We start from the raw sequence: 21678 nt of genomic DNA, 5'->3' as shown, positions 1-21678 counted from the left end.
CAAACCTGGCTGAGAAAGCCATGATATGTCAGTGCAAACTGTAGTTGTATTACTCATGCATCTGTTGTGTTTCATTAAAATGCTATTAACGCCAGGAGGATTTCTCACTCGGTATGTGTGGCGCTCTGTCACTGGCTCACCTCTCACTGAGACGGCTGGGGTGGCTGGGTTCTAATGAATACACTGCTGTCCGGCTGCCACTCTCCATTCTGTTGTGAAAGTCGGGGTGGCGTGGGGTGGTGGAATTACGTGGCTGTGTGTCAAGGAACAACAGAGACTGTGCAGACAGCAAAGATGATACCCTAGATGAGCCCTTATGCCAGAACGTAACATTAGCTCCGAGCTTATATTACTGGTCTCTTTGAATGGTGAAGGGTCATTTAGTAGACTTTGTAAAACAGGGCCACAACTGAAGTCAGCTCTTTATAGTTGAAGGACAAAGCAGCTTGTTTTAACTTGTAGAGGGGCAATTTTCTTTTCTTTTTGGTAGTAAACTTGGTGGTAAGTATGTTTGCAAAAGTCAAGGCTCTTCACAGAGGAAGTAACCATGATGTTGTTTTCTCCGTCTCTGCAAGGAAAAGGGCGGCGGAACTTGAGCTCCCGGCCCACCGGCGGATGACAGGGGCGCGGGAGAAGGGTCGTCGACCAGCGATGCGTGGGCCGGCCTTCATGTTCAACGACCACACCACCAGCATGACCGCCGAGGAGGAGCGCTTTCTGGACGCCGCCGAGTATGGCAACATCCCTGTGGTCCGCAAGATGCTGGAGGAGTCCACCACGCTCAATGTCAACTGTGTGGACTACATGGGCCAGAACGCATTGCAGCTTGCGGTGGGCAACGAGCATCTGGAGGTGATGGAACTGCTCTTGAGGAGGGACAACCTGGCACGCATTGGTGACGCCTTACTCCTGGCTATCTCAAAAGGGTATGTTAGGATCGTGGAAGCCATCTTGGCCCATCCATCCTTCCAAGCCAGCGAGCGGCTGACGCGGAGTCCGTGTGAGCTGCAGGACGATGACTTCTACTCGTATGACGAGGATGGCACACGCTTCTCGCCCGACATCACCCCCATCATTCTGGCTGCACACTGCCAGAAGTACGAGGTGGTACACATGCTGCTGTTGAAGGGTGCTCGCATTGAGCGGCCACATGACTACTTTTGCAAGTGCCCAGAATGCACCGAGAAACAGGGCAAAGACGCTTTCAGCCACTCACGTTTGCGCATCAATGCCTACCGGGGCCTGGCTAGCCCGGCATACCTTTCGCTGTCTAGCGAGGACCCGGTGTTCACTGCACTGGAGCTCAGCAATGAACTGACCAAGTTGGCCAACATCGAGAAGGAGTTCAAGGTAGGACACTTTTGAGCTACTCTCATTCAGGATTGCAAAATTCTGGAAACGTTCCTAAATTCAGTTAAAAAAATAATAATCTATTTCTAAGAACGTTCTCAACATTGTTTGGTTTTTCAGAAAAACCTAGGAATTTGAGGAAATGTACAGAATTTTGCAAACCTTCTACTCAGAAGCTTAATGTTCAATGTCTGTTGTTTTTTTCTGCATTTATTTTGATGCCATAACCATTTTTGATCGGTTTCTTGGCATAGTATCTACTAGGGCTGGGCGATATGGCCAAAATTCAAATTTCAGTGTTTCCTAGGGGACCCTATAATCTTTGGCTACATCTTTATTCATATAGCCAACATATTCATGCTTCGCCCATTCCTCTTTGATTTAGAAGATACTGTTGCACAAACAACATGCTGATTTAAGCCTCTACCAGTACTGGCATCAGGCTGTATTAGCAAGCTACGTTTGCTCTGACTCAGTACTTTTATTAGCTAGTTAGCTAGCCAGCGAACTAGTGATTAGCATCAGTGGCTAAAACAATTTAGCTTAACTTGCTAAGAAAATACAAACTTGCTGTTTGCAGATGTAAGAAACACAAACTAATATTGTAATTATAGAACGCTTGTGGATGTATATTAAGATCAAAAGTGGAAACAATGTCGTTGACCATGCAGACTGAATGAAAGTGTCTCGTAGTCAAGCAAAAACAAATGCGCTCCTTGAGTGACAGGGGTTGGGACAAGGTCTGTGTGGAAAGCGGCTTGGAGAGAGAGAGAGAGAGCGGAGAGGGATGACTCAAGTAGCGGAGTAAACTATAAAAATGGACGTTACACACGGCGTATCACATTTAACAAATCAAACATTAAAATACCATTATAGAAGGTAAAGTAAAAACCCAAACCGGTCCGTGCATAAATACCGGTATATAGTAAAATATGGTATATCTCCCAGCCCTAGTACCTACAAGATTGATGATTGTTATCAGGTAAAGTCTTGTACAATAGCAATGTGTTGATGCGGCTTAACTGCTCCTTTAATTTCTGCCTCATGTTTTTATTTAACACCGATGTTGTCATGTAATGAATCTTCAACCTGTGTGTGTGTATGTGTGTTATGTTGCTGCCACCACCAGGATAAAAAGAGCCATAAAAAAGAGACCATGCAGCACAATTGCTTCTCCCTGGTAAATATGTTTAATTACATCAATTTATTGACATTGTAGATAAACATTCTGAAATAGACTTGAATTACAAGAGCAGTTAATGGGAGATAGGGGGGGAAAAAACTAACATGTCCTCTTAAGAACTTTGATTTTTTTGTATTGCTTGTAAAAATGAGTTCACTGAACCACATTGCCACAAAACCTTGTTATCCACATTTGCTAAGGTGTTCCATGCTGTTAAACATATGAAACATTAACAACCATTTTGAGCTTGTATGATGCAACAAGCTACACTAAATTTGTTTTAAATGAGAACATTTTAGGAAAGGATGCTTGTTTGTAGTCTGGACACCAGTTTTTTTTTGCTTTTTAGCTAACATTCCACTCCCCACTGGGCACAAACGGGTTAAATCAATGTTGTTTCAACATAATTTGTCAATGTATTGTGACGTGAAATCTACATGGAAAATACATTGGATTTGAAAAAGTCTAAACTGTTGTTTTGAGAGGGAAATTACAACCACATGACTGTCACCATGGTAACCAATTGTCAACAAACCTTGCATAAAATATGTTGAATTTCTACCTTTGAAACAATGTCAGATCTTCAATGTAATGTCCACAGTAAGAAAAAAACTATAGGCTGGGCACCACCTCCTACTGGAAAGTTGATCTACCTATAGATACCCTTTGGTTTCCCATCCAGGGTTTTAACCAAGCCCGGTCCTGCTTAGTTTTGATATCTGTCACCAACTGTTACCAATGTGCTATTGTGAGGATGATTGTTGAAAAATGTCAATTTAGTAGATTCACTGGTGCTGCTATCGAAGTCATTCCAAAGTGTAGGTTTAACAGAGCAAATGAAATGTAACCATACTGTATATCATCAATGATGCTATTTAGGCCTGTATGGGATTTGCGAAGTCATCAACAGCTATTGTTAAAATTCAACCCAGGATTAAACTAAAAATAGACAATACATATAGTCCTAGGTTTTCACACGTTACATAGCTCAATATCCGGCCTCATACAGGGCTTGTTATCTTTTTGCTCTGAAACCGGTTTTCTTCCATCTGTTCTCTGAATTGTCATTTGCCTCCCTCTGTGAGAGATCATATCAGAACATGTTCTAGTGAATCAAGCGCAGTAAATGGTTCACTGCCTCTTACCACATGGTGCAATGCTTCACTTTACAGTTGGATCACAATGTTCAGTTATAAGTAACTGGAAATGTAGGAATCGGACTTGCCTAAAACTGTATTCAAATTGTCTCCCATTCTATTCTGTCTTTGGACAGATGGATTACGACAATCGATCGATCACAATGAGAAAGAATAAAGCATTAGACATGAACAAAGTGGCAGAACAAAGTATACTCTGAACGTCGAGTTGTTCCATGGAAATTAAATCAAGAATACAGTGCCTTGCGAAAGTATTCGGCCCCCTTGAACTTTGCGACCTTTTGCCACATTTCAGGCTTCAAACATAAAGATATAAAACTGTATTTTTTTGTGAAGAATCAACAACAAGTGGGACACAATCATGAAGTGGAACGACATTTATTGGATATTTCAAACTTTTTTAACATATCAAAAATTGAAAAATTGGGCGTGCAAAATTATTCAGCCCCCTTAAGTTAATACTTTGTAGCGCCACCTTTTGCTGTGATTACAGCTGTAAGTCGCTTGGGGTATGTCTCTATCAGTTTTGCACATCGAGAGACTGAAATTTTGTCCCATTCCTCCTTGCAAAACAGCTCGAGCTCAGTGAGGTTGGATGGAGAGCATTTGTGAACAGCAGTTTTCAGTTCTTTCCACAGATTCTCGATTGGATTCAGGTCTGGACTTTGACTTGGCCATTCTAACACCTGGATATGTTTATTTTTGAACCATTCCATTGTAGATTTTGCTTTATGTTTTGGATCATCGTCTTGTTGGAAGACAAATCTCCGTCCCAGTCTCAGGTCTTTTGCAGACTCCATCAGGTTTTCTTCCAGAATGGTCCTGTATTTGGCTCCATCCATCTTCCCATCAATTTTAACCATCTTCCCTGTCCCGGCTGAAGAAAAGCAGGCCCAAACCATGATGCTGCCACCACCATGTTTGACAGTGGGGATGGTGTGTTCAGCTGTGTTGCTTTTACGCCAAACATAACGTTTTGCATTGTTGCCAAAAAGTTCAATTTTGGTTTCATCTGACCAGAGCACCTTCTTCCACATGTTTGGTGTGTCTCCCAGGTGGCTTGTGGCAAACTTTAAACAACACTTTTTATGGATATCTTTAAGAAATGGCTTTCTTCTTGCCAGTCTTCCATAAAGGCCAGATTTGTGCAATATACGACTGATTGTTGTCCTATGGACAGAGTCTCCCACCTCAGCTGTAGATCTCTGCAGTTCATCCAGAGTGATCATGGGCCTCTTGGCTGCATCTCTGATCAGTCTTCTCCTTGTATGAGCTGAAAGTTTAGAGGGACGGCCAGGTCTTGGTAGATTTGCAGTGGTCTGATACTCCTTCCATTTCAATATTATCGCTTGCACAGTGCTCCTTGGGATGTTTAAAGCTTGGGAAATCTTTTTGTATCCAAATCCGGCTTTAAACTTCTTCACAACAGCATCTCGGACCTGCCTGGTGTGTTCCTTGTTCTTCATGATGCTCTCTGCGCTTTTAACGGACCTCTGAGACTATCACAGTGCAGGTGCATTTATACGGAGACTTGATTACACACAGGTGGATTGTATTTATCATCATTAGTCATTTAGGTCAACATTGGATCATTCAGAGATCCTCACTGAACTTCTGGAGAGAGTTTGCTGCACTGAAAGTAAAGGGGCTGAATAATTTTGCATGCCCAATTTTTCAGTTTTTGATTTGTTAAAAAAGTTTGAAATATCCAATAAATGTCGTTCCACTTCATGATTGTGTCCCACTTGTTGTTGATTCTTCACAAAAAAATACAGTTTTATATCTTTATGTTTGAAGCCTGAAATGTGGCAAAAGGTCGCAAAGTTCAAGGGGGCCGAATACTTTCGCAAGGCACTGTAAATGCTCTCAGCAAACAATCACATTTGGACTGTTCTCCATGCTCCTATCCGGCAGGCAGTACCGGTGCATCAAGGCTTAGACCAACAGACTCTTAAACTGCTTCTATCCCTTGGCCATAAGACTGTTAAATGGCTAACAACTACTGCTCCCCCTCACACCTACGCTGCTGCTAAAATGATTTTTAAAATGTTTATTATTGAATATTAAAACATACAATCTACTTGCAGTGAAGCCGCTTAACATTTACATTAGATTCAGACATCTAACAGATACCCATGCAGAGCGACTCACAGAAGCAACCAGGGTCAACGCCCTGCTCAAGAGCACATTGACAGATCTCTCACAAGGTCAAAAACTGGGACCTGTCATTCTATCGTCGTTCTATCCCCAGCCCAGAAAGTCCACTCCCACTTGTCTCCAATCTAATCGAATAGAATCCACAGATTGCAAGTTGAAGATTAATATTTTTACTAAGAGTATTAGTATATTAGTAATTGACCGACCATGTCTCTCCAGATCTCCCAACAATGCTATTTCTAGGGTCAATTTTAGATTAATGTTATACTTTTTCAGCCATTCCTGAACTTGAGACTGCGTATCCTCACAACATAATCTGAAGAGCTGCGATGATTGTATGACCCAAATATTCAAAAAACAATTGGTGGCAAGAATTCTATATAATAATTTAAGTCTTGAATCTTGTGTCGTTTTATTTATCAACTCTTATCAATACACCCTGTAGCATGAAAATGATACATCAGAAATCTCTTCCCAGCAATCTGTAAAGCACAGTTTTCAAAATCCTGGTCCTCAAATGAAACTGGTATACTTTCCTATTTATGCTATTTTTATTCCTCCGCCAGTTTGATCCTTTATATTGGGAAGACAGACCAGTTCCCTACCTCCTCCCGCTGCCACCTGCTTCTTCCATTTTGGGGGTAATGCTGTAGTCAATTGGTTGTAATCTTGGATTGAGCCAACCTTCCTACACAATTCTGATAACTCCATGAAAGACATCTACCATTCCAATTTAAAATATCATTTAAAAACAAAATACAATTTTCAAACATATTTTCCATAAATACAGGACTTTTATCAACCAGCACATTTGAGTTGTAAAATTATTATTGATTTGATATATTACTACCACTATGCTGCTGTTCATTGATTGCCATTAGTATCTATATATTTATCCTGCTACTGGTCACTATTACTCCTGTTTGCATGTATGTATTATCATTAGTATATTACCAAAAGTATTTATATATTTCTGCTACCAGTCACTTGTCAGCCCTGTTTACATGTACTACAGTGCCTTGCGAAAGTATTCGGCCCCCTTGAACTTTGCAACCTTTTGCCACATTTCAGGCTTCAAACATAAAGATAGAAAACTGTATTTTTTTGTGAAGAATCAACAACAAGTGGGACACAATCATGAAGTGGAACGACATTTATTGGATATTTCAAACTTTTTTAACAAATCAAAAACTGAAAAATTGGGCGTGCAAAATGATTCAGCCCCCTTAAGTTAATACTTTGTAGCGCCACCTTTTGCTGCGATTACAGCTGTAAGTCGCTTGGGGTATGTCTCTATCAGTTTTGCACATCGAGAGACTGACATTTTTTCCCATTCCTCCTTGCAAAACAGCTCGAGCTCAGTGAGGTTGGATGGAGAGCATTTGTGAACAGCAGTTTTCAGTTCTTTCCACAGATTCTCGATTGGATTCAGGTCTGGACTTTGACTTGGCCATTCTAACACCTGGATATGTTTCTTTTTGAACCATTCCATTGTAGATTTTGCTTTATGTTTTGGATCATTGTCTTGTTGGAAGACAAATCTCCGTCCCAGTCTCAGGTCTTTTGCAGACTCCATCAGGTTTTCTTCCAGAATGGTCCTGTATTTGGCTCCATCCATCTTCCCATCAATTTTAACCATCTTCCCTGTCCCTGCTGAAGAAAAGCAGGCCCAAACCATGATGCTGCCACCACCATGTTTGACAGTGGGGATGGTGTGTTCAGCTGTGTTGCTTTTACGCCAAACATAACGTTTTGCATTGTTGCCAAAAAGTTCAATTTTGGTTTCATCTGACCAGAGCACCTTCTTCCACATGTTTGGTGTGTCTCCCAGGTGGCTTGTGGCAAACTTTAAACGACACTTTTTATGGATATCTTTAAGAAATGGCTTTCTTCTTGCCACTCTTCCATAAAGGCCAGATTTGTGCAATATACGACTGATTGTTGTCCTGTGGACAGAGTCTTCTACCTCAGCTGTAGATCTCTGCAGTTCATCCAGAGTGATCATGGGCCTCTTGGCTGCATCTCTGATCAGTCTTCTCCTTGTATGAGCTGAAAGTTTAGAGGGACGGCCAGGTCTTGGTAGATTTGCAGTGGTCTGATACTCCTTCCATTTCAATATTATCGCTTGCACAGTGCTCCTTGGGATGTTTAAAGCTTGGGAAATCTTTTTGTATCCAAATCCGGCTTTAAACTTCTTCACAACAGCATCTCGGACCTGCCTGGTGTGTTCCTTGTTCTTCATGATGCTCTCTGCGCTTTTAACGGACCTCTGAGACTATCACAGTGCAGGTGCATTTATACGGAGACTTGATTACACACAGGTGGATTGTATTTATCATCATTAGTCATTTAGGTCAACATTGGATCATTCAGAGATCCTCACTGAACTTCTGAAGAGAGTTTGCTGCACTGAAAGTAAAGGGGCTGAATAATTTTGCACGCCCAATTTTTCAGTTTTTGATTTGTTAAAAAGGTTTGAAATATCCAATAAATGTCGTTCCACTTCATGATTGTGTCCCACTTGTTTTTGATTCTTCACAAAGAAATACAGTTTTATATCTTTATGTTTGAAGCCTGAAATGTGGCAAAAGGTCGCAAAGTTCAAGGGGGCCGAATACTTTTGCAAGGCACTGTATATACACTACATGACCAAAACTATTTGGACACCTACTCGTCAAACATCTCATTCCAAAATCATGGGCATTAATATGGAGCTGGTACCCCCTTTTCTGCTATAACAGCCTCCACTCTTTTTTGAAGGTTTTCCAAAAACTGTTGGAACATTGCTGCAGGGACTTGCTTCCATTCAGCCACGAGCTTTAGAGGCACTGATGTTGGGCGATTACGCCTGTCTCGCAGTCGGCGTTCCAATTCAACCCAAAGGTGGTTGATGTCTGGGCTCTGCGCAGGCCAGTCAAGTTCTTCTACACCGATCTCGACAAACCATTTTTGTATGAACCTCACTTTGTACACGGGGGTATTGTCATGTTGAAACAGGAAAGGGCCTTCCCCGAACTCTTGCTGCAAAGTTGGAAGCACGGAATCTTCTAGAATGTCATTGTATGCTGTAGCGTTAAGATTTCCCTTCACTGGAACTAAGGCGCCTAGCCCGAACCATGAAAAACAGCCCCAGACTATTATAGTTGGCACAATTCATTTGGGCAGGTAGCGTTCTCCTGGCCTCTGCCAAACCCAGATTTGTCCGTCGGACTGCCAGATGGTGAAGCGTGATTCATCATTCCAGAGAACGCGTTTCCACTGCTCCAGAGTCCAATGGCGGTGAGCTTTACACCACTCCAGCCGACGCTTGGCATTGTGAATGGTGATTTTAGGCTTGTGTGCGGCTGCTCGGCCATGGAAACCCATTTCATGAAGCTCACAACGAAAAGTTATTGTGCTGACGTTGCTTCCAGCGGTAGTTTGGAAGTCGGTAGTAAGTGTTGCAACTAAGGACAGACGATTTTTACGCGTTACGTGCTTTAGCACTCGGCGGTCCCGTTCTGTGAGCTTCTGTGGCCTACCACTTCCCGATTGAGCCGTTGTTGCTCCTAGACGTTTCCACTTCACAATAACAGCACTTACAGTTGACCGGCACAGCTCTAGCAGGACAGACATTCGACGAACTGACTTGTTGGAAAGGTGGCATCCTATTCCACTAATTTGAAGGGGTGTACACATACAAAATGATCTGCCTATCATGTCTACACTGACACTATTACACACACACTCACATACACACTCTCACCACCATGCAAACACCCACCCACCACTTATGCTGCTGCTATACTGTTTACTATTATTATTATTGTTGTATATTATTATTATTATCTATCCCGCTACAAGTCACTTTCTCTTAATCCCTGCCTACAGGGATGCATCTTTAATTGTGTTCTTAGAGCAAGGTTGAAACAACAATGTGATAGATTTTTTTTCACTCCAAGCTACATTTTTTCAAATATTTCCATAATTACTGCACTTTGCTAAACTCATAAAGGTGGCGTATCGGGAGTATCGGTTATTAGCTACGTCTATTATAGGATGATAGTACTATAATATTATAGGGATTGAATGAAGCTCAGTGTTAAATTCAAATCTCCCTATCACCATATCTAAGCCAATATAATACCAATCTCGATGAAAATTTGCAAATCATCGTGATTGAAGGTACACATCACACTCCCTGCCTCTTGTGTGAGCTGTTCGGCTGTTACCGAGAACCACATGCCCGATTTTCTAACAGGGTTGTTAGCAATTGATTTTTTTTGAGTATTTCATACCCAGCTCAAATTCTAAACGTCAGATTAAAATGAGACTATAGCATCCATAAAGTGACTATAGGACTTTAAAAAAATGTCTGACTAAGTTTTGTCGGCGCAACAGTTTTTATTAAATGTTTAATTTATCGCCCTCAGTGCTAATTTCTGTCTGTTAAGAACCAACGATGTGCTACGTTTTTGTAGCATTTCTGACAATGCTAACATCATTTTTTAGCCGAAACTCAGTGTTCTAACACCGGATTGGTTGCTCGGCAACAACACAGTTGCTTGCACCATGCTACCACTGCCGGTCATAATAAGTATATGGAACAAAGCTAGGATACTGTATAATGCTAGCTATATGTTGGCATTCAAGCTGAGGTTAATCAATAAATGCAAACAAATATTTTGATTAGCTAGCTAACTAGCTAGCGTTATGTAGCTAACAAGGAAAGCTAGCTAAAAAGCTAGCTATATTTTGCCAAGTAAGGTTTTTCACATAAGGCTGAAGTCGTGTGTAAACTGCTGATCTAGACACTTACGTGTAATCGGAGCACAAACAACTATGCACAAATAAATTGGTCCTTGGCTGCTATGATAGGCAATTAACTTTAGTTAGCAAAGTAACCTTAGTCAACATAAGATTGTAACGTTAGCTAATGTGTATGGCCAGTTCATGCACCACAATAGATCATACTTTCTTACACAAAACATAACTTGCTAGTTACGTTAAGTTTAAAACCACCACATTTTGGGAAACTGCCACACGACTCACGTTAATTGGTATTTTGGTATGTTATTGGGATCCCCGTTAGCTGTTGCAAAAGTTACCCTTCCTGGGGTCAACACAAAACATAAAAAATGACATAATACAGAACATTAATAGACCAGAACAGCTCAAGAACAGAACTACATCAAGCATTGCACAGACCAAGCAAAGTATTGTAGGATGAGGTAGACAGATTTCAGACAGGACAAACACTGCAGTTACAGTATCTATGCTACATTTCCTCGAAGAACAACCAAGACCACACAAACCATAGTCGAGAAAACAAATTGTTTTGTTAAGAAACAATAAAAGTAAGGTATACCAAACTTTTTTTTTTACGTACTTAGAGGACCGTTATTAGCATGTTTTAACCACTCATATAAAACAGGTGAAGGTCTGATTTGAATTTTTTCTGAAACAGGACCGAAATGGTAAATATAAAGATCCAGTCCGTTAAAAAATTCGAGGCCCCTTACACTTCAGTGTTGTGATGCAAGCATTCTAGCAAAATGCGTAGGGTTTAGAATTTAAACGGTATTGTCAGATATTATTAATCCTAATCCAATTTTTTTTTACATGGACGATACATTGGAGTTAATATTAAACAAGTACTGGAAACAATAGAACACTATGAAAATTCTGGGAAACCAGGCCTGGTATTCATAGCTGACTTTGAAAAGGTTTTTGATAAATTACGGATTGGGATTTATAAAAAATGCCTGGAATATTTAATTTTGGAGAATCACTTATACAATGGATTAAAGTTATGTATAGTTACCCGAGGTGTAAAATAGTAAATAATGGCTACATTTCAGAAACTATTAAACTGTGAAGAGGAGTAAAATAAGGTTGTCCTCTATCGGCATATCTATTTCTTATAGCCATCGAAATGTTAGCTATTTAAATCAGATCCAACAATAATATCAAGGGGCTAGAAATCCAGGGCTTGAAAACAAAGGTGTCATTGTACTGTGATTTTTTATTTTTTATCCACAATTTTGATACAGGATCTTGATACTTTTTCTAACCTCTCATGATTACAACCAAAGTATGATAAGGGTACTACTATATTAGGTATTGGATCACACAAAAATACAACTTTTACATTACCGTGTAGTTTATTAATAAAATGGTCTGACAGTGATGTGGACATACTCAATATTCATATCCCGAAATAAATAAATAATCTCACTACAATAAATTTGAATAGAAAGTTAGGAAAAATAGATAAGATGGAAAGGAAAAAACCTGTCTATTTGTGAAAATAATCACTCGGGTTAAGTCTGTAGTCATATCCCAGTTTACCTATTTGCTTATTGCCTTGCCTACTCCTAGCAACTTGTTTTTTACATTTTATGACCAAAAAATACTCTATTATATACGGAATGGCAAGCCAAACAAAATGAAACGGGCCTATTTATATAATGAATATGAATTCGGAGGGGAGAAATGATTTAAATATTAAAGCATTAGACCTCTCACTAAAGGTTTCAGTCATACAAAAGTTATACTTAAATCCGAACTGGTTCTGTAGCAGATTAGTAAGAATGTCTCACCCCATGTTCAAGAATGGCCTTTTTCCCTTTATTCCAAAATATACGCCATAGAAGGTTGGTTTAAATTTCAGTTTAATCGTCCATAAAAGACTGAACAAATAATACAACAAATATTATGGTTAAACTGAAATATACTAAGTGATTTAAAAAAACAAACATTATTTTTACAATAGAAAAAGTTCTAATCTTTGTAAATGATATAATAAATCCGACTGGTGGAGGTATGTCACACATGCAGCTAACAAAAATCTATGGTATATTCTGCTCTACCCAAAATTACAACTATTTGCAGCATTACCGCAAAAATGGAAGGGGTGGAAAGTAAGGAACTTGTCTGGCGATCCTGCACTAAAGAACAAAATTGGTTAAAGAAAATTGATAAATAGAAAAGTATACCAGTTTCATTTAAGGACCAAAAAAATTGACAGCTGTGCTATATAGATTGTAAAATAATTGGGAAGTTATTTTTGATGTACCACTTCCGTGACACATGGTTTATGAACAGATACACAAAATGACTGTACATTCAAAACTACAACATTATTGCAACCAATAGAATGTTATATACACGGGGCATATAACCATCCCAGCTCTGCAGATTTTGCTGTGAAGAGGCAGAATCATTATGAAAACTGGATGTTGTTCATCGATAGGTGGGAGAGGTTGAGTGGAGCTGAAGGGTGGGACTAAAAACAATATGAAAACTAATGCAAAATATAGTGTGTCTGTAAAATGTACCGTGCCTTCAGAAAGTATTCAGACCCCTTGACTTTTTCTACATTTTGTTACGTTACAGCCATATTCTAACATTGATTAAATAAATAATGACAAATCTTAGACATATAATAAGTAAAATAGAAACTGAAATATCACATGTACTTAAGTATTCAGACCCTTTACTCAGTACTTTGTTGAAGCACCTTTGGCAGAGATTACAGCCTCGATTTGGGGAGTTTCTCCCATTTGAGATCCTCTCAAGCTCTGTCAGGTTGGATGGGGAGCGTCGCTGCACAGCTTTTTTCAGGTTTATCCAGAGATGTTCGATCGGGTTCATGTCTGGGCTCTGGCTGGGTCACTCAAGGACATTCAGAGACGTGTCCCAAAGCCACTCCTGCGTTGTCTTGGCTGTGTGCTTAGGGTCGTTGTCCTGTTGGAAGGTGAACCTTCGCCCCAGTCAGGTCCTGAGAGCTCTGGAGCCGGTTGTCATTCAAGGATCTCTCTGTACTTTGCTCCGTTCATCTTTCCCTTGAGCCTGACCAATCTCCCAGTCCATGCCACTGATAAACATCCCCACAGCATGATGCTGCCACTACCATGCTTCACCGTAGGGATGGTGCCAGGTTTCCTTCAGATGTGATGCTTGGCATTCAGGCCAAGTATTTCATCAGACCAGAGAATCTTGTTTCTCATGGTTTGATAGTCTTTAGGTGCCTTTTGGCAAACTCCAAGTGGGCTGTCATATGCCTTTTTACTGAAGAATGGCTTCCGTCTGGCCACTCTACCATAAAGGGCTGATAGGTGGAGTGCTGCGGAGATAGTTGTCCTTCTACAAGGTTCTTCCATCTCCACACAGGAGCTCTGGAGCTCTGTCAGTGTCCATCGGGTTCTTGACCACCCCCTTGAGCAAGGCCCTTCTCCCACGATTGCTCAGGAAGAGTCTTGGTGGTTCCAAACTTCTTCCATTTAAGAATGTTGGGGTCACTGTTTTTGGGACTTTTAATGCAGCAGAAATGTTTTGGTACCCTTCCCCAGATCTGTTCCTCGACACAACCTGTCTCGGAGATCTACGGACAATTCCTTCGACCTCATGGCTTGGTTTTTGCTCTGACATGCACTGTCAACTGGACCTTATATAGACAGGTGTGTGCCTTTCCAAATCATGTCCAATCATTTGAATTTACCACAGGTGGACTACAATCAAGTTGTAGAAACATCCAAGGATGATCAATGGAAACAGGATTCACATGAGCTCAATTTTAAGTCTCATAGCAAAGGGTCTAAATACTAATGTAAATAACTAATAATACTTATGCTTATTATATATATATATATAACATTTTAACAATGAACAATGTTTGTGAACTAGGCCTTTATTACTCCTGTATGAGCGGAGAAAAGTACTTGTTAGCAGAGCAGAGAAAAATACTCCTCAGCACCGCCCCAAAACATCTTCCTGCGGCCATGACCTGACCTCCCCCTTGTACAGTGCAGAGTATTAAGATGTAAATGTATTTCAGATTTTCATACTTGAGTAATAATAACATTTTATGAAATGTGCATATATATAACACTGCCGACATCATTGCACACAGATATTCCCATTGGGTCACCACTACCGTAGGCATATGGCTCTTTTTGTCCAGCCAAGTAGTGCTCAGTTACTCAGAAATGCTAAAAGGGTTTTCTAAGAATTTGAGTTGTTTTCTCACTGATATAGCTTCTATAACAGTATGGTTGCTGAACAAAATACCACTAAGTTTATATTATGCTCGTGTCACATATTACTTTTGTAAATTAGATTTATGCAGACGAGCTTGCATTTCCCTGTCTACAGCAGCTGACTTGGCTCTAACCTGTGTTTTCTCTCCCTCCGTCCAGAATGACTATCGCAAGCTGTCTATGCAGTGTAAGGACTTTGTAGTGGGAGTGCTGGACCTCTGTCGGGACACGGAGGAAGTGGAAGCCATTTTGAATGGAGATGTTACTGCTGAGAAGGAGGCGGGGAAGGGTCTTCGCTCTCTCCTGAGCAGGGTCAAACTGGCCATCAAGTACGAGGTGAAAAAGGTAAGTAGCTAACAGTTTCCTTTATCTATTCTAAGGCCTTGCAAGCAGTTGACTTCGCTCTCTAATCTCTATCTTGTAAGTTATTTCTAGAATATAACAGTAGTTCAGTCAAAACAATTACCAAGACACACCACGTTACATCCAAAGGATTCCATTGTTACTTGCCTGTGTACCAGATCTGCATCTCTGGCCCTTCTGTCCTTTCTACACCCCTCCACCGGACCTGCCTAAAATATTACCTGGTAAACTTTTACCTGAGCAACAAAAAAAAAAGGGGCATGCCTTCCAACTCAACAGGGCAACTTTTGTAACATTATCTGTCTCATATGCAGCATCCATCCATTTTTCATCAACATTTTGTCTCTACACTTTTTGCAACAGTTAGCAATTTGCATTGCTTCGATGCTGGGTGCTTTTGTTTTTTGCCAGAACTACAATATCTGATACTAGAAATCCCTATGCTGTACCTCCACGTTCAGGGGTCAACTAATAACTAAACATAATCTTAGTGCCTAGAAGTAACACAGCATAATTCCAACCAAAGCACAGTCAACATATTGAATGTACATGCACAGTGAGCCTCAAAAGTATTGGGATACTTGAAATGGTACAATAACTATGAGGTTAAAGTGCAGACTGTCAGCTTTAATTTGTGGGTATTTTCATATATTGGGTGAATTGTTTAGAAATTACAGCATTTTTTGTACATAATCCCCCCCTTTTTAGGGGACCAAAAGTATTGGGACAAATTCACTTATACTGTATGTGTGTTAAAGTAGTAACACATTAAGTATTTGGTCCCATATTCATAGGATGCAATGACCACATCAAGCTTGTGACTATACATTTGTTGGATGCATTTGTTGTTGTTTTGGTTGTTTCAGATAGTTTTGAGCCCAATAGAAATGAATGGTATATAATGTATTAAAAATGATGTTTGGATCCTTCCCTCTGTGCACACCATGTCATTTCAACGTGGAGTATTGGATCATATTTGGAAAGATAGATTGATCAGTGAGATTCCAACCTATTTTCACCCACTCAAAAAAGACAGCTAAAAGTTTGTTGAAATCCCAATGTGTTATCGCTGCACTTTCAACCATTTTAAAAGCACACCAAAGTTCAAATAGGAATACAATGTCAGATTTGTCATGTATTTATACAACAGCTTAATGTGCTGTCACTGTGCTTGATCTAATAGCCCAACCAAATGACATTGATTACAGTTAGTTGAAATTAGAGGTAGACCGATTATGATTTTTCAACGCCGATACCGGTTATTGGAGGACCAAAAAAAGCCGATACCGATTAATCGGAAGATTTTTATAAATATATTTGGAATAATGACAATTACAACAATACTGAATGAACACTTATTTTAACTTAAGATAATACATCAATAAAATCAATTTAGTCTCAAATAAATAATGAAACATGTTCAATTTGGTTTAAATAATGCAAAAACAAAGTGTTGGAGAAGAAAGTAAAAGTGCAATATGTGGCATGTAAAAAAGCTAACGTTTAAGTTCCTTGCTCAGAACATGAGAACATATGAAAGCTGGTGGTTCCTTTTAACATGAGTCTTCAATATTCCCAGGTAAGAAGTTTTAGGTTGTAGTTATTATAGGAATTATAGGACTAATTCTCTCTATACCATTTGTATTTCATATACCTTTGACTATTGGATGTTCTTATAGGCACTATAGTATTGCCAGTGCAACAGTATAGCTTCCGTCCCTCTCCTCGCCCCTACCTGGGCTCAAACCAGGGACACATCGACAACAGCCACCCTCGAAGCAGCATTACCCATCGCTCCACAAAAGCCGCGGCCCTTGCAGAGCAAGTGGAACAACTACTTCAAGTTCTCAGAGCGAGTGACGTCATCAATTGAAACGCTGTTAGCGCGCACCCCGCTAACTAGCTAGCCATTTCACATCGGTTACACCAGCCTAATCTCGGGAGTTGATAGGCTTGAAGTCATAAACAGCTCAATGCTTGAAACATAGCGAAGAGCTGCTGGCAAATGCACGAAAGTGCTGTTTGAATGAATGCTTACGAGCCTGCTGCTGCCTACCACCGCTCAGTCAGACTATCAAATATCAAATCATAGACTTAATTATAACATAATAACATACAGAAATACGAGCCTTAGGTCATTAATATGGTCAAATTGAAAACAAAATGTTTATTCTTTCAGTGAAATACGGAACCATTCCGTATTTTATCTAATGGGTGGCATCCCTAAGTCTAAATATTGCGGTTACATTGCACAACCTTCCATGTTATGTCATGATTATGTACAATTCGGGCAAATTAATTTCAGTCTTTGTTAGGAGGAAATGGTCTTCACACAGTTCGCAACGAGCCAGGCGGCCCAAACTGCAGCATATAACCTGACTCTGTTTGCACGGAACGCAAAAGAAGTGACACAATTTCCCTAGTTAAAAGAAATTAACTAAATATGGCGATATTAACTAAATATGCAGGTTTAAAAATATATACTTGTGTATTGATTTTAAAGAGAGGCATTGATGTTTAATGTTAGGTACACATTGGTGCGACGACAGTGCTTTTTTTCCGCGAATGCGCTTGTTAAATCATCATGTAACGGTTGTCGTCTTCCTCTTCTGAGGAGGAGTAGGAAATATCGGACCAATATGCAACGTGGTAAGTGTTCGTCATATTTATTACACTGAACACAGAAAACAAATGAACAAGCAAATAATGGAAACCCTAAAATAGTCCCGTATGGTGAAAACACTGAAACGGAAAATAACCACCCACAAACAAGAGTGGGAAAACAGGCTACCAAAGTATGGTTCTCAATCAGAGACAACGATCGACAGCTGCCTCTGATTGGGAACCATACCAGGCCAAACACATAGAAATATAAACACAAGAACAAAACATAGAATGCCCACCCCAACTCACGCCCTGACCAACCTAAAATAGAAACATACCAAAAGGAACTAAGGTCAGGACGTGACACATCACCCGTTTGGCGAAGTAGGCTGTGATTCGATGAGAAATTAACAGGCACTGCATCGATTTATATGCAAAGCAGGACAAGCAAGATAAACTAGTAACATCATCAACCATGTGTAGTTAACTAGTGATTATGTTAAAATTTATTGTTTTTTATAAGATAAGTTTAATGCTAGCTAGCAACTTACCTTGGCTCCTTGCTGCACTCGCGTAACAGGTAGTCAGCCTGCCATGCAGTCTCCTCGTGGAGTGCAATGTAATCGGCCACAATCAATGTGCAAAAATGCAGATTACCGATTGTTATGAAAACTTGAAATCGGCCCTAATTAATCGGCCATTCCAATTAATCTGTCGACCTCTAGTTGATATTACATTAAAGTACATGGTGCACAGATAACTTTCTTGATAAAAACATTAAGAAAACAAAAGAGATACATTGATTGTAGAAGGAACAAAACTGAACTACCCCCTACAGAGATCAATGGGGAACCAGTTGATAGAGTGACCATTGGAAAGTTTTCAGACCCCTTGGCATACTAATCAGGATCGAGGCAAAGATGAACGGAGCAAAGTACATAGATCCTTGATGAAAACCTGCTCCAGAGCTCTCAGGACCTCAGACTGGGGCGAAGGGTCACCTTCCAAAAGGACAACGACCCTAGGCACACAGCCAAAACAATGCAGGAGTGGCTTCGGGACAAGTCTCTGAATTATCTTGAGTTGCCCAGCCAGAGCCTGGACTTGAACCCGATCAAACATCTCTGGAGAGACTTGAAAACAGCTGTGCAGCGGCGCTCCCCATCCAACCTGACAGAGCTTGAGAGGACCTGCAGAGAAGAATGGGAGAAAGTCCCCAAATACAGGTGTGCCAAGTTTGTAGCGTCAGACCTAAGAAGACCCCAGGCTGGAATCGCCTCGAGTCGATTGTTAGCAAACATTTCTAAAATCTTGTTTTTGCTTTGTCATTATGGGGTTTCGTGTGTAGATTGATGAAGGGGAAAAAAATATTTAATTTTAGAACAAGGCTGTAACCTAACAAAATGTGTAAAACGTCAAGGGGTCTGAATACTTTCCGAAGGCACTGTATATAATTCCATATTTTTTCAACTGGTACTGGGAGACCTTCAGACGATTCTTGTGAGGCCTGTGGGTGTCCTAGAGCAAAACAACAACATGCACGTTCATGAGAGTATCATATTTACATAGAGGGGTCATAATAGTTTTGTAGGCCAAACCGTTTCAGACGCTACAGACAATTCTGTGAGATTGTCCTTATCCTGTAACTGCAAAGTTCATTTTCACCTCTCAACTTGTCCCAGGCTTTTAGTACCTCCCTCACAGTACACTCATCCCAAAAATGTATGAATGTCACACATTTCTTCCTTTCCAAAGAATCTTTAATAATAGACTCGCTGCTCCTTATTTATAGCAGTTCTGGCGTCGCCTTGATTCCTCATTCAACTGCATAATTAATCTGCCATATTTTCCAATTCAATCTTTGCTAGCCTCCTAGGGAAAAGGGAGAGCTGATGTAGGACAACCATGACATTAAAAATCCAAATGCACAGAGGTGTGTTATTCATTAACCTTGCACACTTGAGGATGGAACTTGTTCCTTACTACAGGTGGTAATGCACCTCTCACTGGCCCTGAATTCACGAGTCTGTGTCTCGAAATGAACTTGAACAAGTGATTCTCTGGGAGCAACAGCTTGGGGGTCAATCCCATTTCGATTCAACAATTAGAATTTGAACTGGAATTGGCCACCACTCCCATCCATTAAATTTTTCTTCAATTGGAATTGTGTGTCTATCTTTTCCCATATTATTATCAACATGTGAACCCAAACTATTTACCTCCCCTTGAGACAGGTTGATGTTCTTATCTTGTGGTGATTGGTCTTTACAGAGCAAATAACCAAATGTTTACTATTTTGAAATGGTTATGGATTGACTGGGCTGGCAGACAGTGTCAAGGAAACCCACAGAGGCCTCCCGGGTGGCGCAGTGGTTAAGGGCGCTGTACTGCAGCGCCAGCTGTGCCATCAGAGTCCCTGGGTTCGCGCCCAGGCTCTGTCGTAACCGGCCGCGACCGGGAGGTCCGTGGGGCGACGCACAATTGGCCTAGCGTCGTCCGGGTTAGGGAGGGCTTGGTCGGTAGGGATGTCCTTGTCTCATCGCGCACCAGCGACTCCTGTGGCGGGCCGACACATTGGTGCGGCTGGCTTCCGGGTTGGATGCGCGCTGTGTTAAGAAGCAGTGCGGCTGGCTGGGTTGTGTATCGGAGGACGCATGACTTTCAACCTTCGTCTCTCCCGAGCCCGTACGGGAGTTGTAGCGATGAGACAAGATAGTAGCTACTACAACAATTGGATACCACGAAATTGGGGTAAAAATTCAAAAAAATTCAAAAATAAAGGAAACCCACAGAGAGGGTTCGTTCATGTCTCGGTGGGTTTTGATTAAACACTTCCATTATATACACCTCCCCAGTTCTTCCTACTGGCGAAAGCCTAATGCATTTCTCCCAATTTGATCAAGCCTGTTAATGTGATTATATGAGAAGCTCTCTCTCTCTCGCACACACTCACATATACACACACAAACACACTTTATAGGCCCACTTAAAATGCAAATGACCAACCGATGACTGGTGCCTCCACTCCAGCAGTCCCTTTTCCTGATTTCCCCCTGGTGCCTACAGGATATATTCGGAACTGGGTCTTCGTACTCATTTTCCAGACTAAACTGCGTGACAGCCTAGAGGATGAACCAGGCCTGCCACTCAGCCTCTTTTCTTCCCAGACTGCTTGCCCATTGCATTAACTTTTACATGACATATTTTATTTCCAGTTCTCTCTCTCCTCCCCTACAGTTTGTGGCCCACCCCAACTGCCAGCAGCAGCTGCTGACGATATGGTATGAGAACCTGTCGGGCCTGAGGGAGCAGACCATCGCTGTGAAGTGCCTGGTGGTGGTGGCGGTGGCCTTTGGTCTGCCCCTACTGGCCATGGGCTACTGGTTCGCTCCCTGCAGTCGGGTAAGAGTACCACGTCCTCTGACCAAACCGCCGAGTGTCGTTTACCAACCTGAAACACTTGGTCAGAATTCAGATGTAGTCTTGGTCAGAGCAATGTTGATGGAGTATGTTGTTCACAAGACTGCACAAACGAACGTGTATGCTCACACAGCACTGTTTAACCACTTTTTTGATTTGGGTTGAATAAAATATATTGATTCAAAGCGTTAGAGGGGCAAAGTGCAGTTTTTTTTTTACCGTTTTGCCTCATTATTTGTCAACTCATGCACAATTTGTCTGTCCTTCACATCGGAGTGCCGGTGCAGGCTCTTTGCATGTCTTGACCAATCAGATTCACGGAAAACACAGGTCGCGTGGGCCGGGCACAAAGCTCAAGGCATGCTCTCCACTTTCCTCCGGTAATTATTTAGCAAGCGTGATAACACATCACTCCCAACAGACA

The 21678-nt window shown here is 41.0% G+C and overlaps 1 protein-coding gene across 2 annotated transcripts in view; it reads left to right on the top strand.

The window, feature by feature from the left end:
• The window catches only part of LOC110505159 (short transient receptor potential channel 3), a 78168-nt gene that overhangs the window by 14101 nt on the left and 42389 nt on the right, over positions 1-21678 (top strand). Inside the window, exons 2-5 of one of the 2 annotated variants that reach the window (XM_090219907.1) lie at positions 576-1350; positions 2480-2530; positions 15027-15212; positions 21072-21236. In XM_090219907.1, the coding sequence (XP_090076033.1) occupies positions 576-1350; positions 2480-2530; positions 15027-15212; positions 21072-21236 (1177 nt within the window). Of the gene's footprint in view, positions 1-199; positions 1351-2479; positions 2531-15026; positions 15213-21071; positions 21237-21678 lie in introns of those variants that run through there. The other variant, XM_090219906.1, reaches the window with a different exon arrangement.

Source organism: Oncorhynchus mykiss, chromosome 25 (genome assembly GCF_057628025.1).
Source record: "Oncorhynchus mykiss isolate SJ-2025 chromosome 25, ASM5762802v1, whole genome shotgun sequence".
NCBI classification, from domain to species: domain Eukaryota; kingdom Metazoa; phylum Chordata; class Actinopteri; order Salmoniformes; family Salmonidae; genus Oncorhynchus; species Oncorhynchus mykiss.
This window is presented reverse-complemented; position numbering and strand designations above follow the sequence as displayed.